This window comes from Chlorocebus sabaeus, chromosome 2 (assembly GCF_047675955.1).
Source record: "Chlorocebus sabaeus isolate Y175 chromosome 2, mChlSab1.0.hap1, whole genome shotgun sequence".
Taxonomy (NCBI): Eukaryota; Metazoa; Chordata; class Mammalia; order Primates; family Cercopithecidae; genus Chlorocebus; species Chlorocebus sabaeus.
The window spans coordinates 22,938,516-22,961,891 of record NC_132905.1 but is presented as its reverse complement, the minus strand read 5'-3'; the positions used below and the strand labels follow the sequence as shown (position 1 = coordinate 22,961,891).

Here is a 23,376-nt window from a genome sequence, read left to right as displayed (position 1 = left end):
GCCTGCGACTCCTGTCTTCTCTGGGTACTTCAGTACTAAATTCCCAGGGGACCTGTGCTTAGGGGTCAACCTAGGCATTCTGTTCTCTGTCTGGAGGAACCCCACAACAACCGCCTGGCTGGCCGTTCTGTGAATTCCACCCACAGTGTCCCGAAGTGAGTCACTGCCTGAGTCTACCCACTACGGCATTCAGCTGATTGGCTCTGCCAGTTGCATGCCAGTTTGGTCTAGTTTCCAAGGACCTGGCTTTTGGGATTCAACACACACTGCTTCCCCATGACATAAGCTGGACTCCTATTCTGGTGTCCAGAATCACCACCTGGCTCCACTGTAGGTGATTTCATTTCAAAGGACCCTTTTTCCTTCTGCCCCAGGCCTTCAGGGCCACCCCAACAAAATTCAATGGCTTTGGGTCTTAAAAGTATGGGCTTCAGTTTTGTTCCTCCAGAAGGCCCCAGGTCCTTATGCATATTCACTAACACCCAAGCCCGCTCCAGCAAATGACGGGCTCTGCTTTTCCGCACTCACAGGAACAGAAAAAACTCGCTAGTGTCTCTCACCAGATGACACCAGGTTTGACTGTTTGCCTTTGTCTATTTAGCATGATTTCTAACATATCCGTTTTCTCATGTAGAAGCCAGTGCAGTGAACTCGGCAGTGCAGAAGACAGTGAGTTGGAACTTCTCTAGTGAGCTGAGGGAAACTGCCCCACCCATCCACTGGAGTTTAAGATCCACAGAAGTGGGCAAGAAGAAGTGAAATGTTTTTGGCTTTTTTCCTGACTCCCCCACAAAATAAGTCAGCAGATGTGAAATATATTTATGTTTTTATTTAGGAATAATCAAAAGGTTTGAAGTACCATTGAGGCCCATTTCAAATTGTACAAGCAATTTGTCCCTGTTCCCCTCCCTTATCCAAATCCAGATACAAAATCTAGGAAATGTGCAATTTGCATCTTAGAAATAGCAGCATCCCCACAGGGGACCTCATGAGGCCTGGAGATTCAGCCCCAAGAGGGAAACCCCACTCCTGCCTCGGCACGACCACAGTCCAAACCAAAGGTGGGTTCATTTTTTTGTTAAAACATTTACCCAGGGTAAAGAATTCCCATTCTACTGAGGCTTCAGTGATAGAGTATGCCGTTTTCTCGGTTTGGTCACTCACCTGGCCATGACAGGAGAGGGGACCCTCTTGCAGAGTTTGGCTAAAGTTTCATTGTGCCTCAGAACAAACAAAAACAGGGCAGTTGCCTCTTGTTTAGCACCAAGATGATCACCTTTTCAGCCATCTCTCCTGACAGCAGACTGCTCAACAGTCACTCCCCAGTCTTACACAGGGAACAAGGCTTTGTGCTGAAGACTAAAATGCAAATGGGTGCTAGAAAACCAGGAATCAAGACCTTGTCAGGAGGCATCTACAGGCCTTTGGCAACCTCCCTGACTTCCACAAAGGCTGCGCTCAGTAAAACTCTCAATGAACAATGGCCAGCAGGGGAGAGAAGAAGGTGGGCGTGTTTTCTCTTTAATAACAATTATGGCACAATCTGACCCTCCTAACACTTCTGAACAAAGCAACTGCTCAGAAGTGCAGCGGGCACCCTCTACACAGGGGTGACTGCTTCCCCCCTGGCCCTGACCCAGTCTAACAGGGAACAACCCGGTTGCTGTGCTGGGTCCCTGCTGGGGCCAGCGCCCGCTCCTCACTCCTGCTGACAGTCTCATGTGGGGCTCTGGCCCTGTTTCAAGCAAACTGCAAGAATGAGACAAAACTGTATGGGCAGGAACCAGGGATGAGTGACAAGATCTCCCTGAACAAATTACAGGATTCATAGGTACCATGTGGTAGATTTTTCTTTTAAATGTATTTCTATACTCGGGTTTGACTCTTGGGAAAGACCAAGCACTTGTAGCTCTCTGAATTCAGTGACTAAACAACCTGACATTTCACCTTTAACTCCAGTCACATTAATCTTTTTTCTTTTTCTTTTTTTTGAGATGGAGTCTAGCTTTGTCACCCAGGCTGGAGTGCAGTGGCGCGATCTCAGCTCACTGCAACCTCTGCCTCCCGGGTTCAAGCGATTCTCCTGCCTCAGCATCCTGAGTAGCTGGGATTACAGGCGCCCGCCACCACGGCAGGCCAATTTTTGTATATTTAATAGAAACGGGGTTTCACCATGCTGGACAGGCTGGTCTTGAACTCCTGACCTCAGGTGATCCGTCCGCCTTGGCCTCCCAAAGTACTGGGATTACAGGTGTGATCCTGTAATCCCACTGCACCTGGCCAAGTCACATTAATTTTGAATCATCCACTTATGGAAAGGAACAGAAGTTAAAAAGTATTAACCAAGAAAAACTATTCATTAACACATACAGGTGCTCATCTGTGTGTCTGTGTGTGTGCGCGCACATACACACACACACACACAATTTCAAGCCAGTCTCCTGAAGGAAGAGGCACTAATGGCAGGTGAATGCTCAGGCTCCTCTCAGTACCCTGGGGCTCACCACCTATCCAAATGGACAGCAGGGAAGGTGCCTAGAGTCCCCACCAGAGCAGCTGCCTTCCTCTCTTCTCCCTTTGCTCGGCACCTGCCAGAGCAGCCACAGAAGCCAGGTTCTGAGGGCTGTGGAAGCTTGGGACCAGGAACCACAGGCTAGTAACTATGTTCTTCACCATCCTCAAAGTCCTGTGAACCCAAAGACAGGACTTGCAAAACTGAGGAAGGGGGTGCTTTTCCCTGTGATAACCAGGGTCTGCCTAGTTTCATCCCCAGCCTCTGGGTTCCCTCCCCTGCTCTAGACTTCAGGGCAGTTAGAATGGATGACTCCTGCTGGATCTAGGGCTAAATACAAACTTCTCTGTTATATCTTCAGTCTGATGAAGGACTTAGCCCCCATTCAAAGAGGTCAGATTTGTGGGTAGGCAAGAGCTCAGGAATGAAGAACCAAAAAGGAGGCTCTCAACCCCTCTCCAAGGCCAGATACTCTATGTACTCCCATTAACTTCACAACTAAGTGCAGATGCTCAGTGAATTCAGAGACAACTTAGCCCTGCCCTACCCTTCCTGGTGTCACCTGGCACTGGGAACACAGATTGCAGCAGAAACCTGTTGGTTCCATTTGCACTCAGAGCAAACCAAGCAGCACCTTGATTGCCATGTTTCATCCAGTCACTCTGTCAAAATCAAAACTGGTTGCCTCACCAGCCCTGGTGTGGCATGGCCCAACCATGTCCCTGCCCCATTTAAATGGCCAGAGAAAACTACATGGCGAGTAGATTAGGTAGAAGCCTTGCTTGGGGAAGGGACTTGAGCACAGGAGAAAGGCTTGAGCTCCACAACTCCCTGCTTGCTCAGACATTGGAGCTTTTCTGAGATGAAGTACTCCCCAGGCTACATGGGAACGGCCCCCTGTGGTCTGGGCAGGCTGGCTGAGGTCTGTGCTCTCAGGGAAAAGGAGAGAAGGAAGCTGGGTCAAGAGACCCTGAAGGGGAGGGTCCATGTCTGGAGTGCGGGGAACTGAGCCCTGCTGGCTACTTGACCTGGGTGGGCTGCTGGCTTTGCCCTGGAAGAGTTGACTATGTGGGCCTTCATGTGTCTAGAGGATTTTTCTTCTCCAGCATATAACTACCTTGAGAATGGATGTGATATGTGAAAATTTAAGCTTAATACAAAAGCACGTCTTCTGCAAATGGTGAGTCAAACTGGTGAAATCTCCCAGGTAAACTCTGAGCAAGAAAAAAGAGGACATGACTTTAGGAAAATCCCAAACTAGGTTTGGTTTTAAAATGTTCTTCTTGGCTGGCTCTCCTCTCCTGCAAGTTGCCTTTATCCACTTGGGGTGTGATATCTGAACTGAAAAAGCTGCACCAATCTGAGGATACTGGTCCAAGAAGAGACAAGATCAGAGACTATGAGGCTCAAGCAGAGAGCATCCACACAGCGTCCAACCAGAAAGGCCAGTGTCCTTCCTCTATAAAGGCAGCCAGGGACAGATGTCCCAGAGCCAGGAGGGAGAGAGAGAGAACACAGCATCTGCCACTAGGCCACTGACTGAGCAGGATAAAACCCACGAGGGTCACATCTCAGGCTGGAGAATATACAAATTTCCTGGTGGGACAGCTTCCCAAGGCCAGCTGGAGATGAGACCACTAGTACATGTGGGAGCCCACAAGGCACTACCCAGTGTTCTGTCCAACTTCCTCCTTGTGCTACTAGAGAGCAGAGTGTGGAGTCCTTGTGTCAAGGTGCTTTGGTCCACCTGAACAGCCGCCTGCCACTCAGCCAAGAGAAAGGAGCTTTAAGTTGTACAATCACTGCCAGACCTCAAGGCCCTGGCAAGCCATCCAACTGAAAGGGCGTTTTCAGGAACCCAAGATTCTCAGAAATGATACTCCTCCCCTCCCAAAATAAAAAAGCTCCTTTATAGTCAAAAACGAAAACAAGTAATCAAAATATACAAAGCACATGTATCAAATTTAAATTTCCTTTATCAGAATGATGATCTGGTTCACCTATGAGAACTGGATCTACAACTCCATGTAAAAAACAAACAGGTACAGGACATCAGCAACAACAACAAAAAAACAATAAAAGATGATTTTACTATCTCTGACGACTCCAACTGCATACAGAGAAAACGGATAAGATTAGCCACTTTTTATAAGCTTTTTCTTCAGGAGAGACTAACCTCACCCACCTCTCAACTCTGCAGCCCACAAATGCCTTCTACTGAAGGCAACAACAAAAGTTAACCCTTTGGCAGTGTGCAAAACCACAATGAGCTGTCCTGTGACAGGGCTACATACCTGGCTGCTGCCATCCCACATTCCCCACTGCCACTGGGCTAGCGTGGGGGTGTGTCTGTGCACGATTGGCTGCATTCAGGGTTTTGCCGCCAAACCTTTGAGTACCTCCTACAACGTCCCTTTAAGCACCTGTGTGGTGACTGCCTCCCTCATCATCGCTTTTGATCACCTTTCAAGGATAAGGTCCAGACCATACTCACTCACTCTCATCCAAGAGCAGAGGAAGAAGGATCTGTCCAGACTGCTGGGCTCCTTAACATGGGCATTCTTGCCTTTTGTGGTGTAGCCCTGGCTGTTGGGCAGGGCTAACATCTGTAAGAAAAACATACCAGGGCACGCAGCACTGTACTCTTCCACCTGAAAGATGAGCTAGTGCCCATGGCTGGGTCACTCTAGGTCCTGCATGAACTTGTCCACCAACTGTGTTTTGCTGTTTGGGTTGTAAGTTAACTGTGAATACAAGTAACCAAGAAAATCCTCTCCATAGACCAACTTCAGCCAGTGCATGCAGGGCTCTGGAGGTGACGCCAGCAGGATCTGGAGGTGAGGCACTGGGTGGTTTCTCAGACACCTGGAGATGGCTTCAGCCTGGGCCACCCCAGATGCCTAGTGCACTGGTGTCCCTCCAACACAGGCTACTTCCCCAATACCCATGTGCCACCAAGTTTCTCAACTGCACACGCCAGATGCACGTTTTACGAGAATCAAATGAGTATTTATACTGTATGTGTGTGTGTGTCTGTGTGTGTATATATATATAAATTAATCTGCATGTATATAAACACTAAAAGGAGAAATTCCAAGTGTCTGTTCTCTGAAGGAAAGCAATCACTCGCCATTTTTGGCAATTCCTCAAAGGTTTTTGAGACCAAACATCTTCACTCCCCAAATTAAGAATACAAAAATAGGCTGCGAAACTTGCCAAGTATTCACAAGTCTCTGTTTGAGACAAATAAGATGTGGTCCCTATTGGGACAGGGAGGGCAAAAGATGACATTTAGAAGAACACGATTTTGGTTTCCACAGCCAGCCCTCTCCTGGAAGGCAGAGGGGCCACCGCCACGCTTGTCCTTGGAGCCACATGAGCACAGTGCCCTGCCAGGTCCAGTTCCCTAGGTGGGGGAGAAGGACGGTCCCTGAACCACCACCAGTGCTTCTTGCCCTCTCTCTGGGGTCTTCTAGCACTGTCACCCAGTCCAGCCCAGGAGGCGTCTGTGCCCATGAAGCCTGGTACCTGTGGCTTGGCACTCTGGGAAGCAGGTGGTTTCTAAGACGTGAGTGGAGCTACAGGTGGACAGGTCTTTAGCTCACCCCTCTTTACCAGCTACTCTCAGAGCAACCGGTCTTGGGGAAATGGAGGATTTACCATTTAGTACAGCTCTGTAAGCAAGTTTTCTAATTTTCAAAGGCACCCTTTCCTGTAATTTTCTCAATTCAAAAAAGGACATGAGGGTTAGGCTAAAGTAGAGTTCTTGTTTCCAAGTTTGGGGATATAAATATAGAACTTTAAAAACATCCTCACAAGGACCAGTGATGCCCAGCACCCTCGGGCGTGCATCCAGCACACCGGCCAGACCGGGGTGGGAGCCAGGGGCATTCTGGGTGTTCTGCCAGGGATCCCTCATGCAAGTCTTTGTGCTAAAGACCACCCTACCTCTGATAATTCCAAGAAGTCAACAAATCCCTCCAGCCTTCACCCTTACTAATGGGCCAGTGTGTTATTCCTTCCCAAACCACAGGAGGCTCTGAAACGAGTGTGGAGAAAGGGCTCTGAAAACTGCAGTGGTCAAATCTACAGGCTGTGGCTACAGACTTCCACTTACATCCCTACCCCGTTTCTTTTTTCCATATTTCTCTCACTCCAAACATGTCTAGATTTAAAAAAAAATGCAGGCACATAGGTCAGCACATTAGGCTTAACAACAAATGTTTCTGTAGTTGATCTGATAACTGAAAAGTTATGGTCCACGATTCAAACTCCCATGAAAAAGCAGAATTACGGTAACAACTAAAGAGAGCGGTAAAGCATCCAACACTACTCACATTACCAGTCCATTTTTTGAGCTGAGGGTTACAGCAGGTTCTGAGTAGCCCACAGGCAAAGCAAGCCTGGCATGAAAGGTAGCCAGTCACCATTTAATGCAGCAGAGATCTCTTCAAAGGTACTGCTTCCTTGAGGAACACAAAGGGGGCACAAAGGGATTCCAGACGTGGCTTTGTGTCTATAACTTCCCTGCCTGACTGTGGAAGGTGAGGGGCATCTGTGACCCAGCAATCCCCAGAGAACAGACACAGGTCATTTTTAGAGATGACATAAATGACAATGCACTGTTTGGCTAACCAAAGTTTCTACGTAATGACAGTGTTGATAATCTGATGTTTTATTTAACATATAGAGGTGGATGTATATGTTAAAAGCTTGATTCTGTGTCTATGAATATGACTATGAAATCTGAACTATTTTATCCATTGGAAGGTAAAGGAAAGGTCCTACATTGTGGGAGGAAGAACTGATGAGAACCCCATCTTGCTTGCTGCTTGCTTGGTGGTGGACAGGCCGAGGGTAGCGGCAGGCTCTGGGCTGTCTGCGAGGACTCCGGAAGCTCTCCCAGGTGCTCAGCAACCAGGCATGGGAACAGCATGTGCCAGCAGAGAGTCGGGCTTGGCTCTTCCACGTGGCAGGCGGTTTCCCAGACTGGCCAGTCCTTCACATTAATCAGATCAAATTCAGTCTGTTTCTGAGAAGAAAACACATGCCTGTCACTCCACGGCAGCTGCCACCTGTGTAGCCCCCAGGGCAGCCTGGTCCTTGCTATACCAGGGTGGCGTCACTGGCTTTGAGGACGTCTTAATTCCATGAGCAATGCCCTTCTGCCACCCACTCCCCCACCCTCCAGCCTGAGGGAATGTGGGTTAAGGACAGGATGCTGGCTTAACCTTGTAAGGCCATCAGACTCTGACAGACCCCGCTAAACCCTAGGCCCAGCAGCTGGAGCAGCGGTTTGGCCTCTCCAGGCCCACTAAATCCCCCTAGCTCCCCAGGCTTCCGCCACCACCACGTCTCTGGAGTCCTGTCCTACAATGCTTCATCCTGCCCTCTCCTTCCAGGCTCTCCAGAACATACTGTTCCAGTATAACAGCAGCTGGGTCTAGTTCTGATATGTATTCTACTTATGTCTTCACTTCAACCCTAAAGTCAAAGTCAAAGTAAGGCTGATATCAGAGAGGTCCATCATCTGTGATTCATACAGAAGTGGTCCTTAATTGCAGCTGGCTGAGAAAGCCATGAGAAACCAGGTACAGATAAACAGACCAGCCCTTCCTGTACCCACAGTTACCTGTCTCAGACAGAAGAGGACAATGCCAATGGCATGGCCACCCCCTGCCATTCCTGCTCTGTCCCACAAAGGACAGCAACATGTCACTTTGTGTTGGATTTAGTAGCTGAGGGGAGCCAATGCTTGTGATTCAAATCCACTCATCACATTTCCATGTTGACTTTAAGAAAAAAACCATGGTAAAATATAAATAACATAAAATTTACCATTACAACAATTTTAAGTGTACAATTCAGTAGCATTAAGTATATTTACAATGTCATGAAACCATCATTCTATTTCCAGAAATTTTTCATCATCCTAAACAGAAATTATATATCCATTAAACAGTAACTCCCCATGTCCTCCTCCCCATAGCCCCTGGTAACCTCTATTCTACCTTCTATCTCTATGAATTTACCTGTTCTAGATACCTCATGTAAGCTGAATGGTACAATATTTGTCTTTTTGTGTCTTGACATTTCACTTAGCAAAAATGTTTTCAAGGTCCATCCATGTTGTAGGATGTGTCAGAATTTTATTCCTCTTTTGGCTGAATAACACCCTACTGTATGTATACATACCACATTTTGTTTATTCATCTGGTGGTAAGTACTTGAGTTGTTTCCACCTATTGGCTACTGTGAATAATGCCACTAAGAACACTGGTGTACATGCATATGTGAGTCCCTGTTTTCGGTCCTTGGGGTGTATATCTAGGAGTGAAATTGCTGGATCATATGGTAATATTCTATATTCACCTTCTTAAAGAACCACAAAGTTGTTTCCCAAGGGGCTGTACCATTTTATATTCCCACCAGCAATGCACAAGGGATCCAGTTTCTCCACATCCTCCCAACACATTGTTTTCTCTGAGTGTGTGCTTGTAACAGCCATCTTAAGTGTGAAGTGGTAGCACACTGTGGTTTTTATTTGCATTTCCCTAATGCCTAATGTTTGTCTTTTCATGTACTTATTGGCCATTTGTATATTTTCCTATGAGAAATGTCTATTTAAATCATTTGCCCATTTTTGAATTGGTTTTGTTGTTCAGTTTTAAGAGTTCTATATATATTCTGAATATAAATCTCTTATCAGATGTATGATTTTCAGTTATTTTCTCCCATTCTATGGGTTCTTTTCCTTAACAGTGTTCTTGGAAACACAAAAATTTTAGATATTGACATAATCCAAATTATCTATTTTTTTCTTTTGTTGCCTATGCCTTGGGTGTCATACATACAAAATCATTGCCTGGCCAGATGGGGTAGCTTGTGCCTGTAATCTCAGCACTTTGGGAGGCTGGGGAGAATTGCTTGAAGTCAGGAGTTCAAGACCAGCCTGGGCAACATAGCGAGATCCTGTCCACACACACACAAAATAGTAATAAAATTAGCCAGGTGTGCACACTTGTAATCCTAGCTACTCAAGAGGCTGAGGTGGGATGACTGCTTGAGCCCAGGAGTCTGAAGCTGCAGTAGCTTTGATTGTACCACTCCAGCCTGGGCAACAGAGCAAGATCCTGTCTCAAAAAAAAAAAAAAAAAGTAATAATTGCCTAATCAAAAATCTGGAAGGATTCTGTTTTCTTTCTTCTAAGCATTTTATAGCTTTAGTTTTTTTGTTTAGTTCTTTGACCTATTTTAAGTAAATTTCTGTATATAGTACAAGGTAAGAGTACAATTTCATTCTTTTGCATGTAGATATCTAGTTTTCCCAGCATCTTTTGGTGAAAAGACTCTTTTCCCATTGAATGGTCTTTGCGCCCCTGTCAAAAATCAATTGACCATTACGTGGGGATTTCTGGGCTTTTTATTTTATTCCATTGGTTCTATGTCTCTCCTTATGCCAGTACCACACTGTTTTGATTACTGTAGCTTTGTAGTACAATTTGAAATCAAGTAAGTGTGACTCCTTCAACTTTGTTTCTTCTCAATTTGTTTTGTCTATTTGGGGTCCCCTGAGATTCCATATAAACTTTAGGATGGATCTTTCTTTTTTAATTGATAGTTTACATATTTATGGGGTACATGTGAATATTTTTTACATGCACAGAATGTATGATGATCAAGTCAGCATATTTAGGGTATTCATCACCTTAGTATTTATTATTTCTATGTGTTGGTAACATTTCAAGTCCTCTCTTCTAGCTACTTTGAAATATACAATATGTTGTTGCTAACCATAGTCATGCTAGTCTGCTATTTAACATTAGCTATTAAACTAACATTTGTTTCTTCTATCTACTATAAGTCTATACCCACTTATCAACCTTTCTTCATTTCCCCCTTCTACTCTCACACCCTTCCCAGCCTGTGCTATCTATCATTCTATTCTCTATCTCCATGAAATCAAGTGTTTTAGCTGCCACGTATGAGTAAGAACATGTATTTGTCTTTCTGTGCCTGGGATATTCCAATGAACATGACCTCCAGTTCTATTATTTTTTGTCGTTTTAATAATAGTCATTCTAATTGGGATAAAATGATATCTCATTGTAGTTTTGATTTGTATTTCATTTTTGTGATGTTGAGCATTTCTTAATATACCTATTGGCCATGTGTATGTCTTCTTTTGCGAATTATCTATTCATGTCTTTTGCCCCCCAGCCCCCCGCCCCCAACCTTTTCTTTTGGAGACAGGGTCTTGCTCTGTCACCCAGGCTCTGGAGTGCAGTGGCACAACCACATCTCACTGCAGTCTCAACCTCCTGGGCTCAAGTGATCTCCCCACTTCAGCCTCCTGAGTACAGGTATGTACCACCTGGGACTACAGGTATGTGCCACTACACCCAGCTAATTTTTGTATTTTTTGTAGAGATGAGGTTTCATCATGTTGCCCGCTGGTCTTGAACTCCTGGGCTCAAGTGATCCACCTACATCGGCCTCCCAAAGTATTGGGATTATAGGCATTAGCCTCTGTGCCCCACCTTTTGCCCACTTTTTAATATTTTTTTTTTTTGTTGAATTCCTTATATCTAGATATTAGTCCTTTGTTGGATGAAGAGTTTTGCAAATACTTTCTCCCACTCAACATGTTTTCTCTGTACTCTGTTGATTATTTCCTTTGCTATGCAGAAGATTTTTAGTTTAATATAGTTCCCTTTGTCTATTTTTGTTTTAGTTATGTTTTTCAGGTCTTAGCCATAAAATCTTTGCTCAGACCAATGTCCTGAAGTGTTCTGCCCTAAGTTTTCTTCTAGTAGTTTCATAATTCAAGGTCTTATATTTAAATCTTTACTCCGTCTTAAGTTGACTTTTGTATATGGTGAGAGACACAGGTCCAGTTTTATTCTTTTGCTTATGGATATCTAATTTTCCCAGCATCATTTATTGAAGAGGATGTCCTTTCCTCATTGCATGTTCTTGGCACATTTGTTGAAAATCAGCTGGCTGTAAATATGTGGCTTTATTTCTGGGTTCTATTTTCTTTTCCTTTGGTCTGTGGGTGTATTTTTATACCAATACCATGCTGTTTTGGTTACTATAGCCTTGTGATATATTTTGAAGTCAGGTAATGTGATGCCTACGGCTTTGTTCTTTTTGCTCAGGATTGCTTTGACTGTTTTAGCTCTTTCTTGGTTCTGTACAAATTTTAGGGTTTTTTCTACTTCTGTCAAAAAATTACATTGGTATTTTGATAGCAATTACATTGAATCTGTAGATTGCTTTGGACAGTATAGTCATTTTAATATTAATTTTTCCAATCCATAAGCATGGGATGTCTTTCCATTTGTTTGTGTCCTCTTCAGTTTCTTTCCTCAGTGTTTTACAGTTTTCCTTGCAGAGATCTTTCACTTACTTGATTAAATTTATTCCTAAGTATCTTTTTTTTTTTTTTTTTTTGTAGCTGTTGTAAATCAGATTACCTTCTTGATTTCTTTTTCAGCTATTTTATTATTGGTGTATAGAAACTCTGATTTTTGTATGTTAGCTTTATATCCTGCAACTGTGCTGAATTTGCTTATCAGCCTTAAGAGATTTTTGGTGGAGTCTTTTTGGTTTTTCTAAGTATCAGATCATGTCATCTGCAAAAAGGGACAATTTGACTTTCTCTTTTCCAATTTGGATGCCTTTTATTTCTTTCTCTTGCCTGATTTCTCTGGCTAGAACTTCCAGTACTGTGTTGAACAGGAGTGGTGAAAGTGAGCATCCTTGTCATGTTCTCAGAAGAAGGACTTTCAGTTTTTCCCCATTTAATATGATATTAGCGGTAGGTTTATCATTTATGGCCTTTACTATCTTCTTTCTATGCAGTTTTCTGAGTGGTTTTTTTTGTTTGTTTTTTTAATCATGAAGCCATGTTGAATTTTATCAAATGCTTTTATTGTGTTTATTGAGATAACCATACAATTTTTGCTCTTCATTCTGTTGATGTGATGTACCACATTTACTGAATGGTGTATGTTAAACCATCCTTGCATTTCTGGTACAAATGCCACATGATAATTTTTTGAGACAGAGTTTCGCTCTTGTAGCTCAGGCTGATGCACAGGGGTGCAATCTCAGCTCACTGCAACCTCTGCATCCTGTGTTCAAGCAATTCTCCTGCCTCAGCCTCCTGAGTAGCTGGGATTACAGGCATGTGCCACCATGCCTGGCTAATTTTGTATTTTTAGAGATGGGGTTTCACCATGTTGGCCAGGCTGGTCTCAAGCTCCTGACCTCAGGTGATCTGCCCACCTTGGCCTCCCAAAGTGCTGGAATTACAGGCATAAGTCACCATGCCCACTCAAGGATTACTGACATGTGAGGTTCTATTATTGTTACACTGTTGTTTTCTGATTGTTTTATGTATTTTTTGTTCCTTTTTGTTTGGCATTGTAGTTTGGTGGTTTTCTGTGGTGGTAGCATTTGAGTCTTTTCCTCATCTGTGTGTTTGCTTTGCCAGTGAGTTTAATACTTTCATGTGTTTTACATAATGTTAAATGTTGTGCTTTCACTTCCATGTTGAGGACTCCTGTGAGCATTTCTTGTATGGCCAGTCTAGTGGTGATAAATTCTCTCAGCTTTGGCTTGTCTTGGAAATACTTTATTTTTCCTTCATTTACGAAGGGTAATTTTGCTAGACATAGTATCCTTGGCTTACTTTTTTTCCCCTTCAGCCCTGTTGATATATCATCTCATTTTCTCCTGGTCTGTAAGGTTTCTGCTGAAATCCACTGTTAGTCTGATGGGGCTTCCTTTATAGTTGCTTAGACACATTTCTCTTGCTGTCCTTAGAATCATCTGACTTTAGACAGTTTGACTATAACATGCCATGGAGAAAACCTTTTTGCACTGTATCTGTTTAGCGGCTATCAGGGCCTCCTATATCTAGATGTCTAAATCTCTTTTGAGATTTGGGAAGTTTTTCACCTATTAATATTGTTTCATTAAACAGGTTTTCTCACTCTTTCATTTTCTCTTAACCCTCTGGGATCCCAATAATTTAGATATGTAGTTGCTTTATTGTGTCCCATATGTCACAAAGGCTTTGCACATTTTTCTTTATTCTATTTTATTTCTGAGTTATGTCAAAAGACCTGTGTTCCAGCTCTAAGACTTTTTTTTCTGCTTGATCTAATATATTGTTGAAGCTTTCAGTTGTATTCTCTACTTTGTTTCATGAAGTCTTCTGTTCCAGAATTTGCTTATGACACATATCTCTTTGATAAAAATTATCATTCATTTCCCAAATTGTTTTTATTTCTTTTTCACATTCTCTTACATCTCACTGAGCTTCCTTACACTCAAAAATTTGAATTCTTTTTCTGGGATTTTGTGAGTTTATTTTTCATTGGAATCTATTGCTGGAAATTTATTGTGTTCCTTTGGAGGTGTTGTATTTCCTTGCTTTTTCATGTTTATTGTGTCCTTATGTTGATATCTGCACATCCAGTGTAACAGCTGCTTCTTCCAATTTTCTGCATTTCCATTTGTAGGGGAGGACTTTTTCCTAGACGTATCTATAGTGTCAGCTGGGTAGGACACTTTGGCTTTGATTCTTGGTATGTGCAGTAGTGTAGTCTCTGCATGATTTCTTTGGCTATAAATAGCCTCAATGGTATCTGTGATTTCCTCAGTGGCTCAGTAATTATTAGTGGAAGCTATGGTAAAATTTTGCTAAGGACTGGAATGCCAGGTGGGCCATTCTCCAGGCACCAGTGGTAGCAGCAGTGGGCTAAGCATGTCTGTCTTTGGACCCCAGAGCAGCATACAATGGCACCAGTGTCAGTGGGTCCAAGCAGGCTGATTCTTGGGCTTTCGGGTGGCTTACTCGGATGTCAGTAGTGGCAGCAATTCCCAGGCATGTGGGCAGGTTCTCAGGCCCCTGGGAAGCTGGCGTGGCATGGGAGATGGCAGTGACAGTGTTGAAATGACCCTCTGGGACCCAAGTGATATGTGTTTGTGTTGGCAGTGGCTGCAACGGGCTGAGCGGCCCATTCTCCAGGCCCACAAGTAGTACATACAGGTAGTAGTAGTCAGGTGGGTAAGCCCCAACAACCTCAGGCACCCAAAAAGAGCATTCAGGTGCCAATGGTAGTGGGCTAGGCTGGGCAGTCTAATCCTCAGGCTCCCTCTGATGTGTGCAGCTGCCAACCAAGGTGGGCAGGGGCAGGGCAATCCCTAGGCCATCTTCAGAATGCTTGGATAGGGAGTGGCAGTGCTGTACTACTTACTGCCTTCCATTGGGGAGCACGGGGTTACTGGCCAGTGGGGAATGCATGTGCCACTCACATCTCACTCAGCTCCAGTGGCACTGGTGCCTCAGCCCCTGCTATGGTAGCTGGCACTATGGTTGTGCCTCAGCCACAACAGCAAGAGCATATGCCTTGTAGTGCTTCAGCCCCAGCTGCAGTAACTCACAGTCACTTGCACCTCAGCTCTGGGGAAAACAGTTTGCAGTTCTCTTATACCTCAGCCCTGGCACCCAGGGACTCCAGGACAGTGTACAGTCTTTTGGGGACTGGGCTTTAAATGGCATCTTGCTGTAGCTGTTTAGTTCTCAGGAAGTGTGGGGGACCCAGTGCAAGCTCCCTTCTGGAGTAGTGCCATTGAACTATCTCCTGACACCGCCCATGTTATATTTCAGGGACTGCAAGGGCTGAGGAGCTCTCCCATGGCTAGAACTGCAGAATCCTTTCATGGTGGAAATGTGGACCACTGAGAGTCTCTCGCTTACCTTTTCCCCATGCTGGGGGGTCTCTCTCAGTTCCCTGCCAATCCCAGCTGAACAAGCTGCCTTGCTTCTTTTTCCTTCCTTGTTTCCTGTCTCTTTTCTGTGATTTCCAGTGTTCTGTCTTGGATAATCTATTCAAAGTGTGATTACTCTCTATTTTTGTTCTTAATGGAAGAGGTGAGTACAAAATGCCGCTAGTCAGCCATTTTGGTTGGGTCTTCCTGGATTTTCTTATTTCTGTAAAAATGTGACTATGCTTTTGATAGATTTTACATTGACTCTGTAGTTGGCTTTGGGTTGTATCTACATCTTAATGTCAATCCATGAACATGGGATATCTTTCTATTTATTTAGGTCATCTTTAATGTTTCACAGCAACATTTTGTAGTTTTCAAGACACACTTCTTTTGCCTCCTTGGTTAAATTTATTCCTAAGCACTTTCTTTTTGATGCCATTGTAAATGATACCATTTTTAAAATTTTCTTTTCAGATTGTTCATTGCAAGTGCATAAAAATACAACCAATTTTTTTAAACAGATAGGGACTCACTATGTTACCCAGGCTGGATTTTATATCCTGCAGCTTTGCCAAGTTTATTAGCTCTTAACTTTTTTTTTTTTTTTGTGGATTCAAGTTTTTTGCTTGTTTTTTTTGAGAAGGAGTCACACTCTGTCACCAGGTGGGAGTACAGTGGCATGATCTCAGCTCACTGCAACCTCCGCCTGCCAGGCTCAAGTGAGTCTCCTGACTCAGCCTCCTTAGTAGCTGGGACTAAAGGCATGTGCCACCATGCCCAGCTAATTTTTGTATTTTTAGTAGAGACGGGGTTTCATCATGTTGGCCAGGGTGGTCTCGATCTCTTGACCTTGTGATCTGCCTGCCTTGGCCTCCCAAAGTGCTGAGATTACAAGCGTGAGCCACTGCACCCGGCCTCAAGTTTCTACATATATGACCATGTCATCTGTGAACAAAGATCATTTTACTTCTTTCTTTCAAACTTGGATACTTTTATTTCTTTATTATTATTATTATTATTATTATTATTATTATTATTATTTTGCCTAACTGTTCTGGCTAGAACTTCCAATACTGTTTTGAACAGAAGTGGCAAAAGTAGGCATCTTTATTTCATTCCTGATTTTAGGGGAAAAGTTTTTGGTCTTTCACCACTGTTGAGTATGATGTTAATTGCGGGCTTTTCATATATGGTCTTTATCATATTGTCATATTCCTAGTTATTGAATGTTTATTGTCACGAAAGCATGTTGACTTGTCAGACGCTCTTTCTGCTTGAATTAGGATGATGTGTTTTATTCTCTTTATTCTTTTAATGTGGTGTATTACATTGATATTCATGTGCCAGGCAATCCTTGCATTGCAGGGATAAATGCCACTTGGTCGTGAGGTATAATCCTTTTAGTATGCTGCTGAATTTGGCTTGCTATTTTGTTGGGGATTTTCTTATCTATATTCATAAGGGATGTTAGTCTGTAGATTTCTTTTCTTGTAGTGCCCTTGTCTTGCTTTGGTGTCAGGGTAATGGTGACCTCATGAGTTAAGAAGCGTTTACTCCTCTTCAATATTTTTGGAGGAGTTTGAGGAGAACTGGTGTGTTAATTCTTCTTTCAATATTTGGAAGAATTCACCAGGGGTCCTAGACTTTTCACTGTTGGAATGTTTCTGATAACAGATTGAATCTTCTTACCAATTATTGATATATTTTGGTTTTCTATTTCTTCATCAGTTGATTTTGGGAGTGTGTGGGTTTCTAGGAATTTCATCTAGGTTACCCAATTTATTGGCACGTAACTGTTAATAGTAGTCTCTTATATTCTTGTGAAAATATATTCATGTGAAAATGTAACATCCCCTCTTTCCTTTCTGATGTTAGTAATTTAAGTCTTCTCTTTCATTCTTATTTAAAGGTTTGTCAGTTTTGTTTTTTCAAGAACCAACTTTTGGTTTCATTGATTCTCTATCTCTGCTCTAACCTTTATTTCCTTCCTTCTGGTAACTTTGGGTTTTGTTTGCTCTTTTCTAGTTCTGTAAAGTGTACATTTAGGTTACTGATTCGAGATCTTTAAAAAAAAGTTTAAGACATGGGGTCTCACGTTGTCACCCAGGCTGGAATGCAGTGGTACAAGCATAGCTCACTATAAGCCCAAACTCCTGGTAAACAATTCTCCCACCTCAGACACCTGAGTAGCTGGCACTACAAGAACATGCCACCACACCTGGCTATTTTTTTACTTTTTTTTTTTTTTTTTTTGCAGAGATAGGATCTTACTTGGTTACCCAGGCAGGTCTCAAACTCCTGGCCTCAAGTGCTTCTCCTGCCTTGGTCTCCCAAAGCACTGGGATATAGGTGCAAGCCACCATGCCCGACTGAGTTTTATTTTTTATTTTTTGAGACAGAGTTTCGCTCTTGTTGCCCAGGCTGGAGTGCAATGGTGTGGCCTCAGTTCACTGCAACCTCTGCCTCCTGGGTTCAAATGATTCTCTCATCTCAGCCTCCCTAGTAGCTGGGATTACAGGCACCTGCCACCATGCCCAGCTAATTTTTGTATTTTTAGTAGAGACAGGGTTTCACTATGTCGGCCAGGTTGGTCTCGAACTCCTGACCTCCAGTGATCCACCCACCTTAGCCTCCCAAAGTACTGGGATTACAGGCGTGAGCCACTGCACCCAGCATGAGATCTTCTTTTTTAATGTATGCATTTACTACAAATTTTCCTCTTAAGATTGCTCTCACTATGTGCCATAAGTTCTGGTATGTTGTGTTTTCATTTGTCTCAAGGTATTTTTAAATTTCCCTTATGATTTCTTCTTTGACCCACTAGTTTTTAAATAGTGTGTTAATTTCCACATATTTGTGTATTTCCAGTTTTCTATTTTCAATCTCTAGTTTCATTCCACTGAAATTGGAAATGCATTCTGTATAATTTCAGTTTTTAAAAATTTATTAACACTTGTTTCATGGCTTAACATATGGTTTATCCTGGAGAATATTCCATGTGAATTTGAGAAGACTGTGTATTCTGCTGTTGTTGGGTGGTATTCTGTTTATGTCTATTTGGTCTAATTTTCTTAGAGTGTTGTTCAAATCCTCTGTTTCCCGACTGATCTTCTATCTGGTTTCTATATCCATTGTTGGACATGGAGTATTAAAGTCTCCAACTATTTTTGTATCTCTCTCCCTTTAATTCTGTCATTTTGGTTTCACATGTTCTGGAGCTCTGTTAGAGACATATAGTACATCTTTTATCAATATAATATCCTTCTTTGTCTCTTGTAACCTTTCTTGATTTAAAGTTTATTTTGTGTGCCTTTTTCAAAAGAGCATGCTGGAGGTGAAGAAGGAAGCTCTTGGCTTTCCTAAAGCTGATCCCAAAGTGAAGACTTTGAAGGCCAAGAAGGTAGTGCTGAAAGGCATCCACGTAGCCACGAAAAAAAAAAAAAAAAGATCCACACATCACCCACCTTCCTGTGGCCCAAGACATTATGACTCCAAAGGCAGCCTCAGTATCCTCAGAAGAGCACTACCAGGAGAAATAAGTTTGACCACTATGCCATCATCAAGTTCTCACTGACCAGTGACCACTGAGTCTGCCATGAAGAAGACAGAAGACAACAATACACCTGTGTTTACTGCGGACGTTAAAATCCAAAAAGCACCAGATCAGACAGGCTGTGAAGCAGCTCTATGACACTGATGTGATCAAAGTCAACACACTGATCAGGGCTGATGGAGAGAAGGAGGCATATGTTCAACTGGCTCCTGATTACAATGCTTTCTATGTTGCCACAAAACTGGGATTATCTCAGCTGAGTCTGGCTGGCTAATTCTAAATTATTTATTTTATATATATAACATATGCAAGTTATATATAATATATAATATATAATGTATATATTTACAATATATATATTATATATTTTTTTCTCCAGGAAAAAATAGATTTTGTCTAGTGATAATATAGCCACCTCAGCTGTCATATGGTTACTATTTTCTAGGTGTATCTTTTTCTATCCTTTTACTTTCAACCTCCTTGTGTCCTTATATCTAACATGAGTCTCTTAAGACAGCATATAAACACTTTATTTTTTTTACTCCAATCTGCCAATCTTTCTTTTTAATAGAAAAGCTTAATCCCTTTACATTTAATGTGATTACTGATCAAGGATTTACTTCTGCCATTTGGCTATTTGTTTTTCATTTGTCTTATACGTTTTTGATTCCTCAATTCCATTACTACTTCCTCTTGTATTTATTTGTTCATAATGTACTGTTTTGATTCTGTTTTGTTTGCAATGCACTAATTTGTTTTATTACACAGATTACATCTTACTACATTCTATGCCCATTAATATTTATAATTTTTTAATGAATTTGTCTTTTAAATTATAAAGCACAAAGAGAAAAAGTTATAAACCAAAAGTACAATAGTACTGGCTCTTATATTTACCTCTAAAGTTAGCTTAACTACTGCTCTTTATTTTTTCTTACGGCTTCAAGTTTCTGTTCAGTATCCTTTCATTTCAGCCTGAAGGACTGGACTCCCTTTAGCATTTCTGCTAGGGCACGTCTACTAGTAATAACTCCTTCAATTTTATTTCGAAATGTCTGGATTTCTCTTTCATTTTTGAAAGACAGTTTTGCCATATATAGAAATCTTGGTTTAGAGGTGTTTTTTTTCTTTCACGACTTGAGATATATCATCTTGCTGCCTTTGCGCTTCCAAGGTTTTTGATGAATTGGCTGTTAATCTTGTCAAAAATTCTTTGTATGTGACAAGTTGCTTCTCTCTTGCTTTCAAAATCCTGTCTTTAGGTTTTGACAATTCTAATATGTCTTGTGGACCTGAGTTCATCCTGCTTGGATTTTATTAGCTTTTTGGATGTGTAGATTCATGTCTTTCATCAGGTTTGGGAAATTTGCTATCATTATTTCTTGAAATATTCTTTCTGTCCCTTTTCTTTTTATGGGATTCCTATATGAGTACATTAGTATGAATATACTAATGAATATAATAACTATATGAATATATGAGTATATTAGTATGTTTGATGATGTCCCACAGCTCTCTCAGGTTTTTTTTCTATATATTTTTTTCTTTCTGTTCCTTTGGATAATTTCAATTATTTTCTCTTCAAATTCACTCTTCTTTTGCATGCCCAAATCTTTGTTGAATCCCTCTAGTATGTTTTCCATTTTAGGGATTATACATTTTAGCTCTAGAATTTGTTTGGTTCCTTTTTATAATTTCTATCTCTTTATTGATATTCTCATTTTGTTCATGCATGGTTTTCCTGATTTCCTTTAGTTCTTTGTCCATGGTTTCCTTTAGCTCACTGAACATACTTAGGATAGATGATTTAATGTCTTTGGGTAATAATCCCAATGGCCTTCCTCAAGTGTCTGTCAATTTTTCTCCTGTGAATAGACCATATTTTTCTATTTCTTTTTATGTTTTGTGATTTTTTGTTGAGAACTGGACATTATGAGTATTACATTGTGGTAACTGAGAATCTAATTCTCTCATGCCTCAGAGATTGTTGATTTTTGTTTATTGAGGGCTAGAGCCAACTATTTGTGACTTTTCCAACTATTTCTGTGAAGTGTGTATTCTTTGCGGTATGGGGTCAGTGAAGCTTCTGTTGTGATATCTCTGTGGTTAACCAGTGACCTAAGATTTCCTTAAATATCTGGCTTGCCAAAAGGAGGAATAAAGAAAAAAAAAAAAAATAGGTACTGTCTCTTTAAAACCCCTTGTGGCTAGAAAGCTCCTTCTGCCCAAGGGAGCTGAGACAATGATCAGCCTCTGCACTGGTCCCCTCAGTGATTAAATGCAGTAATCAGCAATCAAAACATAAAAACTTTATATGTATATATGTTTTTTTGAGATGGAGCCTCACTCTGTTGCCCAGACTAGAACGCAGTGGTGTCATCTTGGCTCACTGCAACTTCTGCCTCCCAGGTTCAAGTGATTCTCTTGCCTCAGCCTCCCAAATAACTGGGATTATAGGCACTCACCACCATGCCTGGATAATTTTTGTATTTTTAATAGAGACGGGGTTTTACCATGTTGGCCAGGCTAATCTCAAACTCCTGACCTCAAGTGATCCACCCACCTCAGCCTCCCAAAGTGCTGGGATTACAGTTATGAGCCACCACACCTGGCCACAAAAAGTTGACTTTTGGAGGACAAAGTTGTTATTGCCCACCCTGGCACCAACAGTCTGCACCAGGAACATTTTCCACAGTTGCCTACTGCAGAGCTTGGGGATGCTGCTATGTGAAACAAAAAAAAAACCCATCAAAATTTATAAGCCTCTCTATCAAGCTCTTCCCTGGATGTTGCAAGTGTTCAACTAGACTTCTGAGTCCCAAAACAGTTGCTTGAGACAATTACTGCCAGTTCAATTGTTTTGGTGGAGGAAAGGATTCCTGGTGCTGCTACTGCCATCTTCCATAACATCATTCTCCATGTAAGCTTTTGTAATAAACTTGTTCAAACATACTCATCTCTCTTGAGCATGACACCCTGGCCTACTGGTATATCACAAGAAGCATAGAGCTGGGTATAACATAATGGCCAACTTAGCAACTTGGACAAGACTTGCAGGAAAGACTACCTGCTCTGCATTATAAAAAGGTCAAACCAGCTGTAAAAACCTGTTGTTCTGACTCCAGGGTGTGCCACCAGCTACTTGATAAAGCAGGCTGTGAGCTGTGGGCCCCAAAGGAGGGGACTGTTTTGTTGTACTCTTGCCCTACTGAAAACATGTCTGGAGTTGGAGGAGGCCACAAGGGAGCCAGTGGCCCTGTGTACTCCAACCCTAACTGCTGACTAGTGACTTTAGGCTCTACCAGGTGTTTGCTCTCACTGTGGGCTTTGTGGAACTGGATTTTGCCTTAGTATATGAACATGAGAAGAATAGGCTTTCTGCAAATGCTAAACCGATGGATGACGTGGTACTCCCCGCCCCCACCACCCCACCAAATTATGGGCCAACAAGGAAGTCTCTTTTTCCTTAACTGAGTAAAGAAATAACAGCATAACTATGTTTCAAATTGTTGTGTTCAGATGAATTTAAAATACTCAGAGAAAGAAAAAGAATTTTGTCCTTTTTAAGACATCCTAAGTAGAAAGCAACTGGGGTGGAGGAGCTGGGATTTGCCAGGCCAAAATAAACAAACAACAATCGTTGGCTATTGTATGGAAACAATGGAACACCATCCAGGAAATTCTGTGGGATTTCTGAGGGATAGGGCACGACGGTTGGCCCTGGGGATGAGGTGCCAAACACAAGGCCCCACACTGAGGCAGCTCATGCCAAAGTCACCAGGGAACCATCACATTGCCCAACACCACAGATACTGTCTCCTGTACCCCCTCCCACCATTGCCAACTCAACTAGCAACGCTGCCATTTTGGAACCCCCAATCCCTTCAGCTTCTACAACACTCCGCTCTCCTGGCTCTCACCTGAGCTTCTGGCTGCCCTCTGATGGGGTCTCTAATGAGAACACAAATGTCAAAGGGTAAGGAGGGAAGGGAGAGGCTGGGAACTCAGTGACCAGGAACCTAGAAAATCAACACGTAATAACATGACTTGTCTGTGGCTTCAAAACTATGTCTTATATAAAAATAACCTTCTATAATACATTTTGCTTTTGAGTATGATCTAGAGAAACTGAGGAACAAAATTCAAGCTTTTGATTCCATATGTGTCAAAGAAGGAAGGTGATTTTCCATTATAATAAACATTTCTTCTACATCAGGAATAACGAGAGAAACACAAGACTTTCATCATTGGAAAAAAGCACATTATGTATCTAAGGACAATTAAAGGCTCTCTTTCCTTTTGTTCATCAATTTGAGCTGAATTTCAACTCATGTCCTATTGCTCTCTCCTACCCAGTGGCTGTGGATCTGCCTGACTCAGAGGATGTTTTGACCTGTCTCCTATTGCTAAGAAATGGCTAGAAAAGCTTGGACCCTTTAGGGTCACCATGTTCCTTCCTCTGTACAGGTTTTTAAAAACACATGAAACAAAAAACAACAAAAAACAGCTCTCAACCATTTATC

At 42.2% G+C, this 23,376-nt stretch overlaps 1 protein-coding gene across 19 annotated transcripts in view; it reads right to left on the bottom strand.

The window, feature by feature from the left end:
• Window positions 1–809: 809 nt before the first annotated feature.
• The window catches only part of ZHX3 (zinc fingers and homeoboxes 3), a 142,375-nt gene continuing 119,808 nt past the window's right edge, over window positions 810–23,376 (bottom strand). For 10 of the 19 annotated variants that reach the window (XM_037982768.2, XM_073006532.1, XM_037982763.2 and 7 more), the window contains 2 exons: window positions 22,774–22,872; window positions 7,445–7,544 (listed from right to left, as the gene is read on the bottom strand). In XM_037982768.2, the coding sequence (XP_037838696.2) occupies window positions 22,823–22,872 (50 nt within the window). In that variant the 3' untranslated portion in view covers window positions 7,445–7,544; window positions 22,774–22,822. Of the gene's footprint in view, window positions 7,545–8,183; window positions 8,305–22,773; window positions 22,873–23,376 lie in introns of those variants that run through there. The other 9 variants (XM_037982774.2, XM_037982775.2, XM_073006585.1 and 6 more) reach the window with 4 other exon arrangements.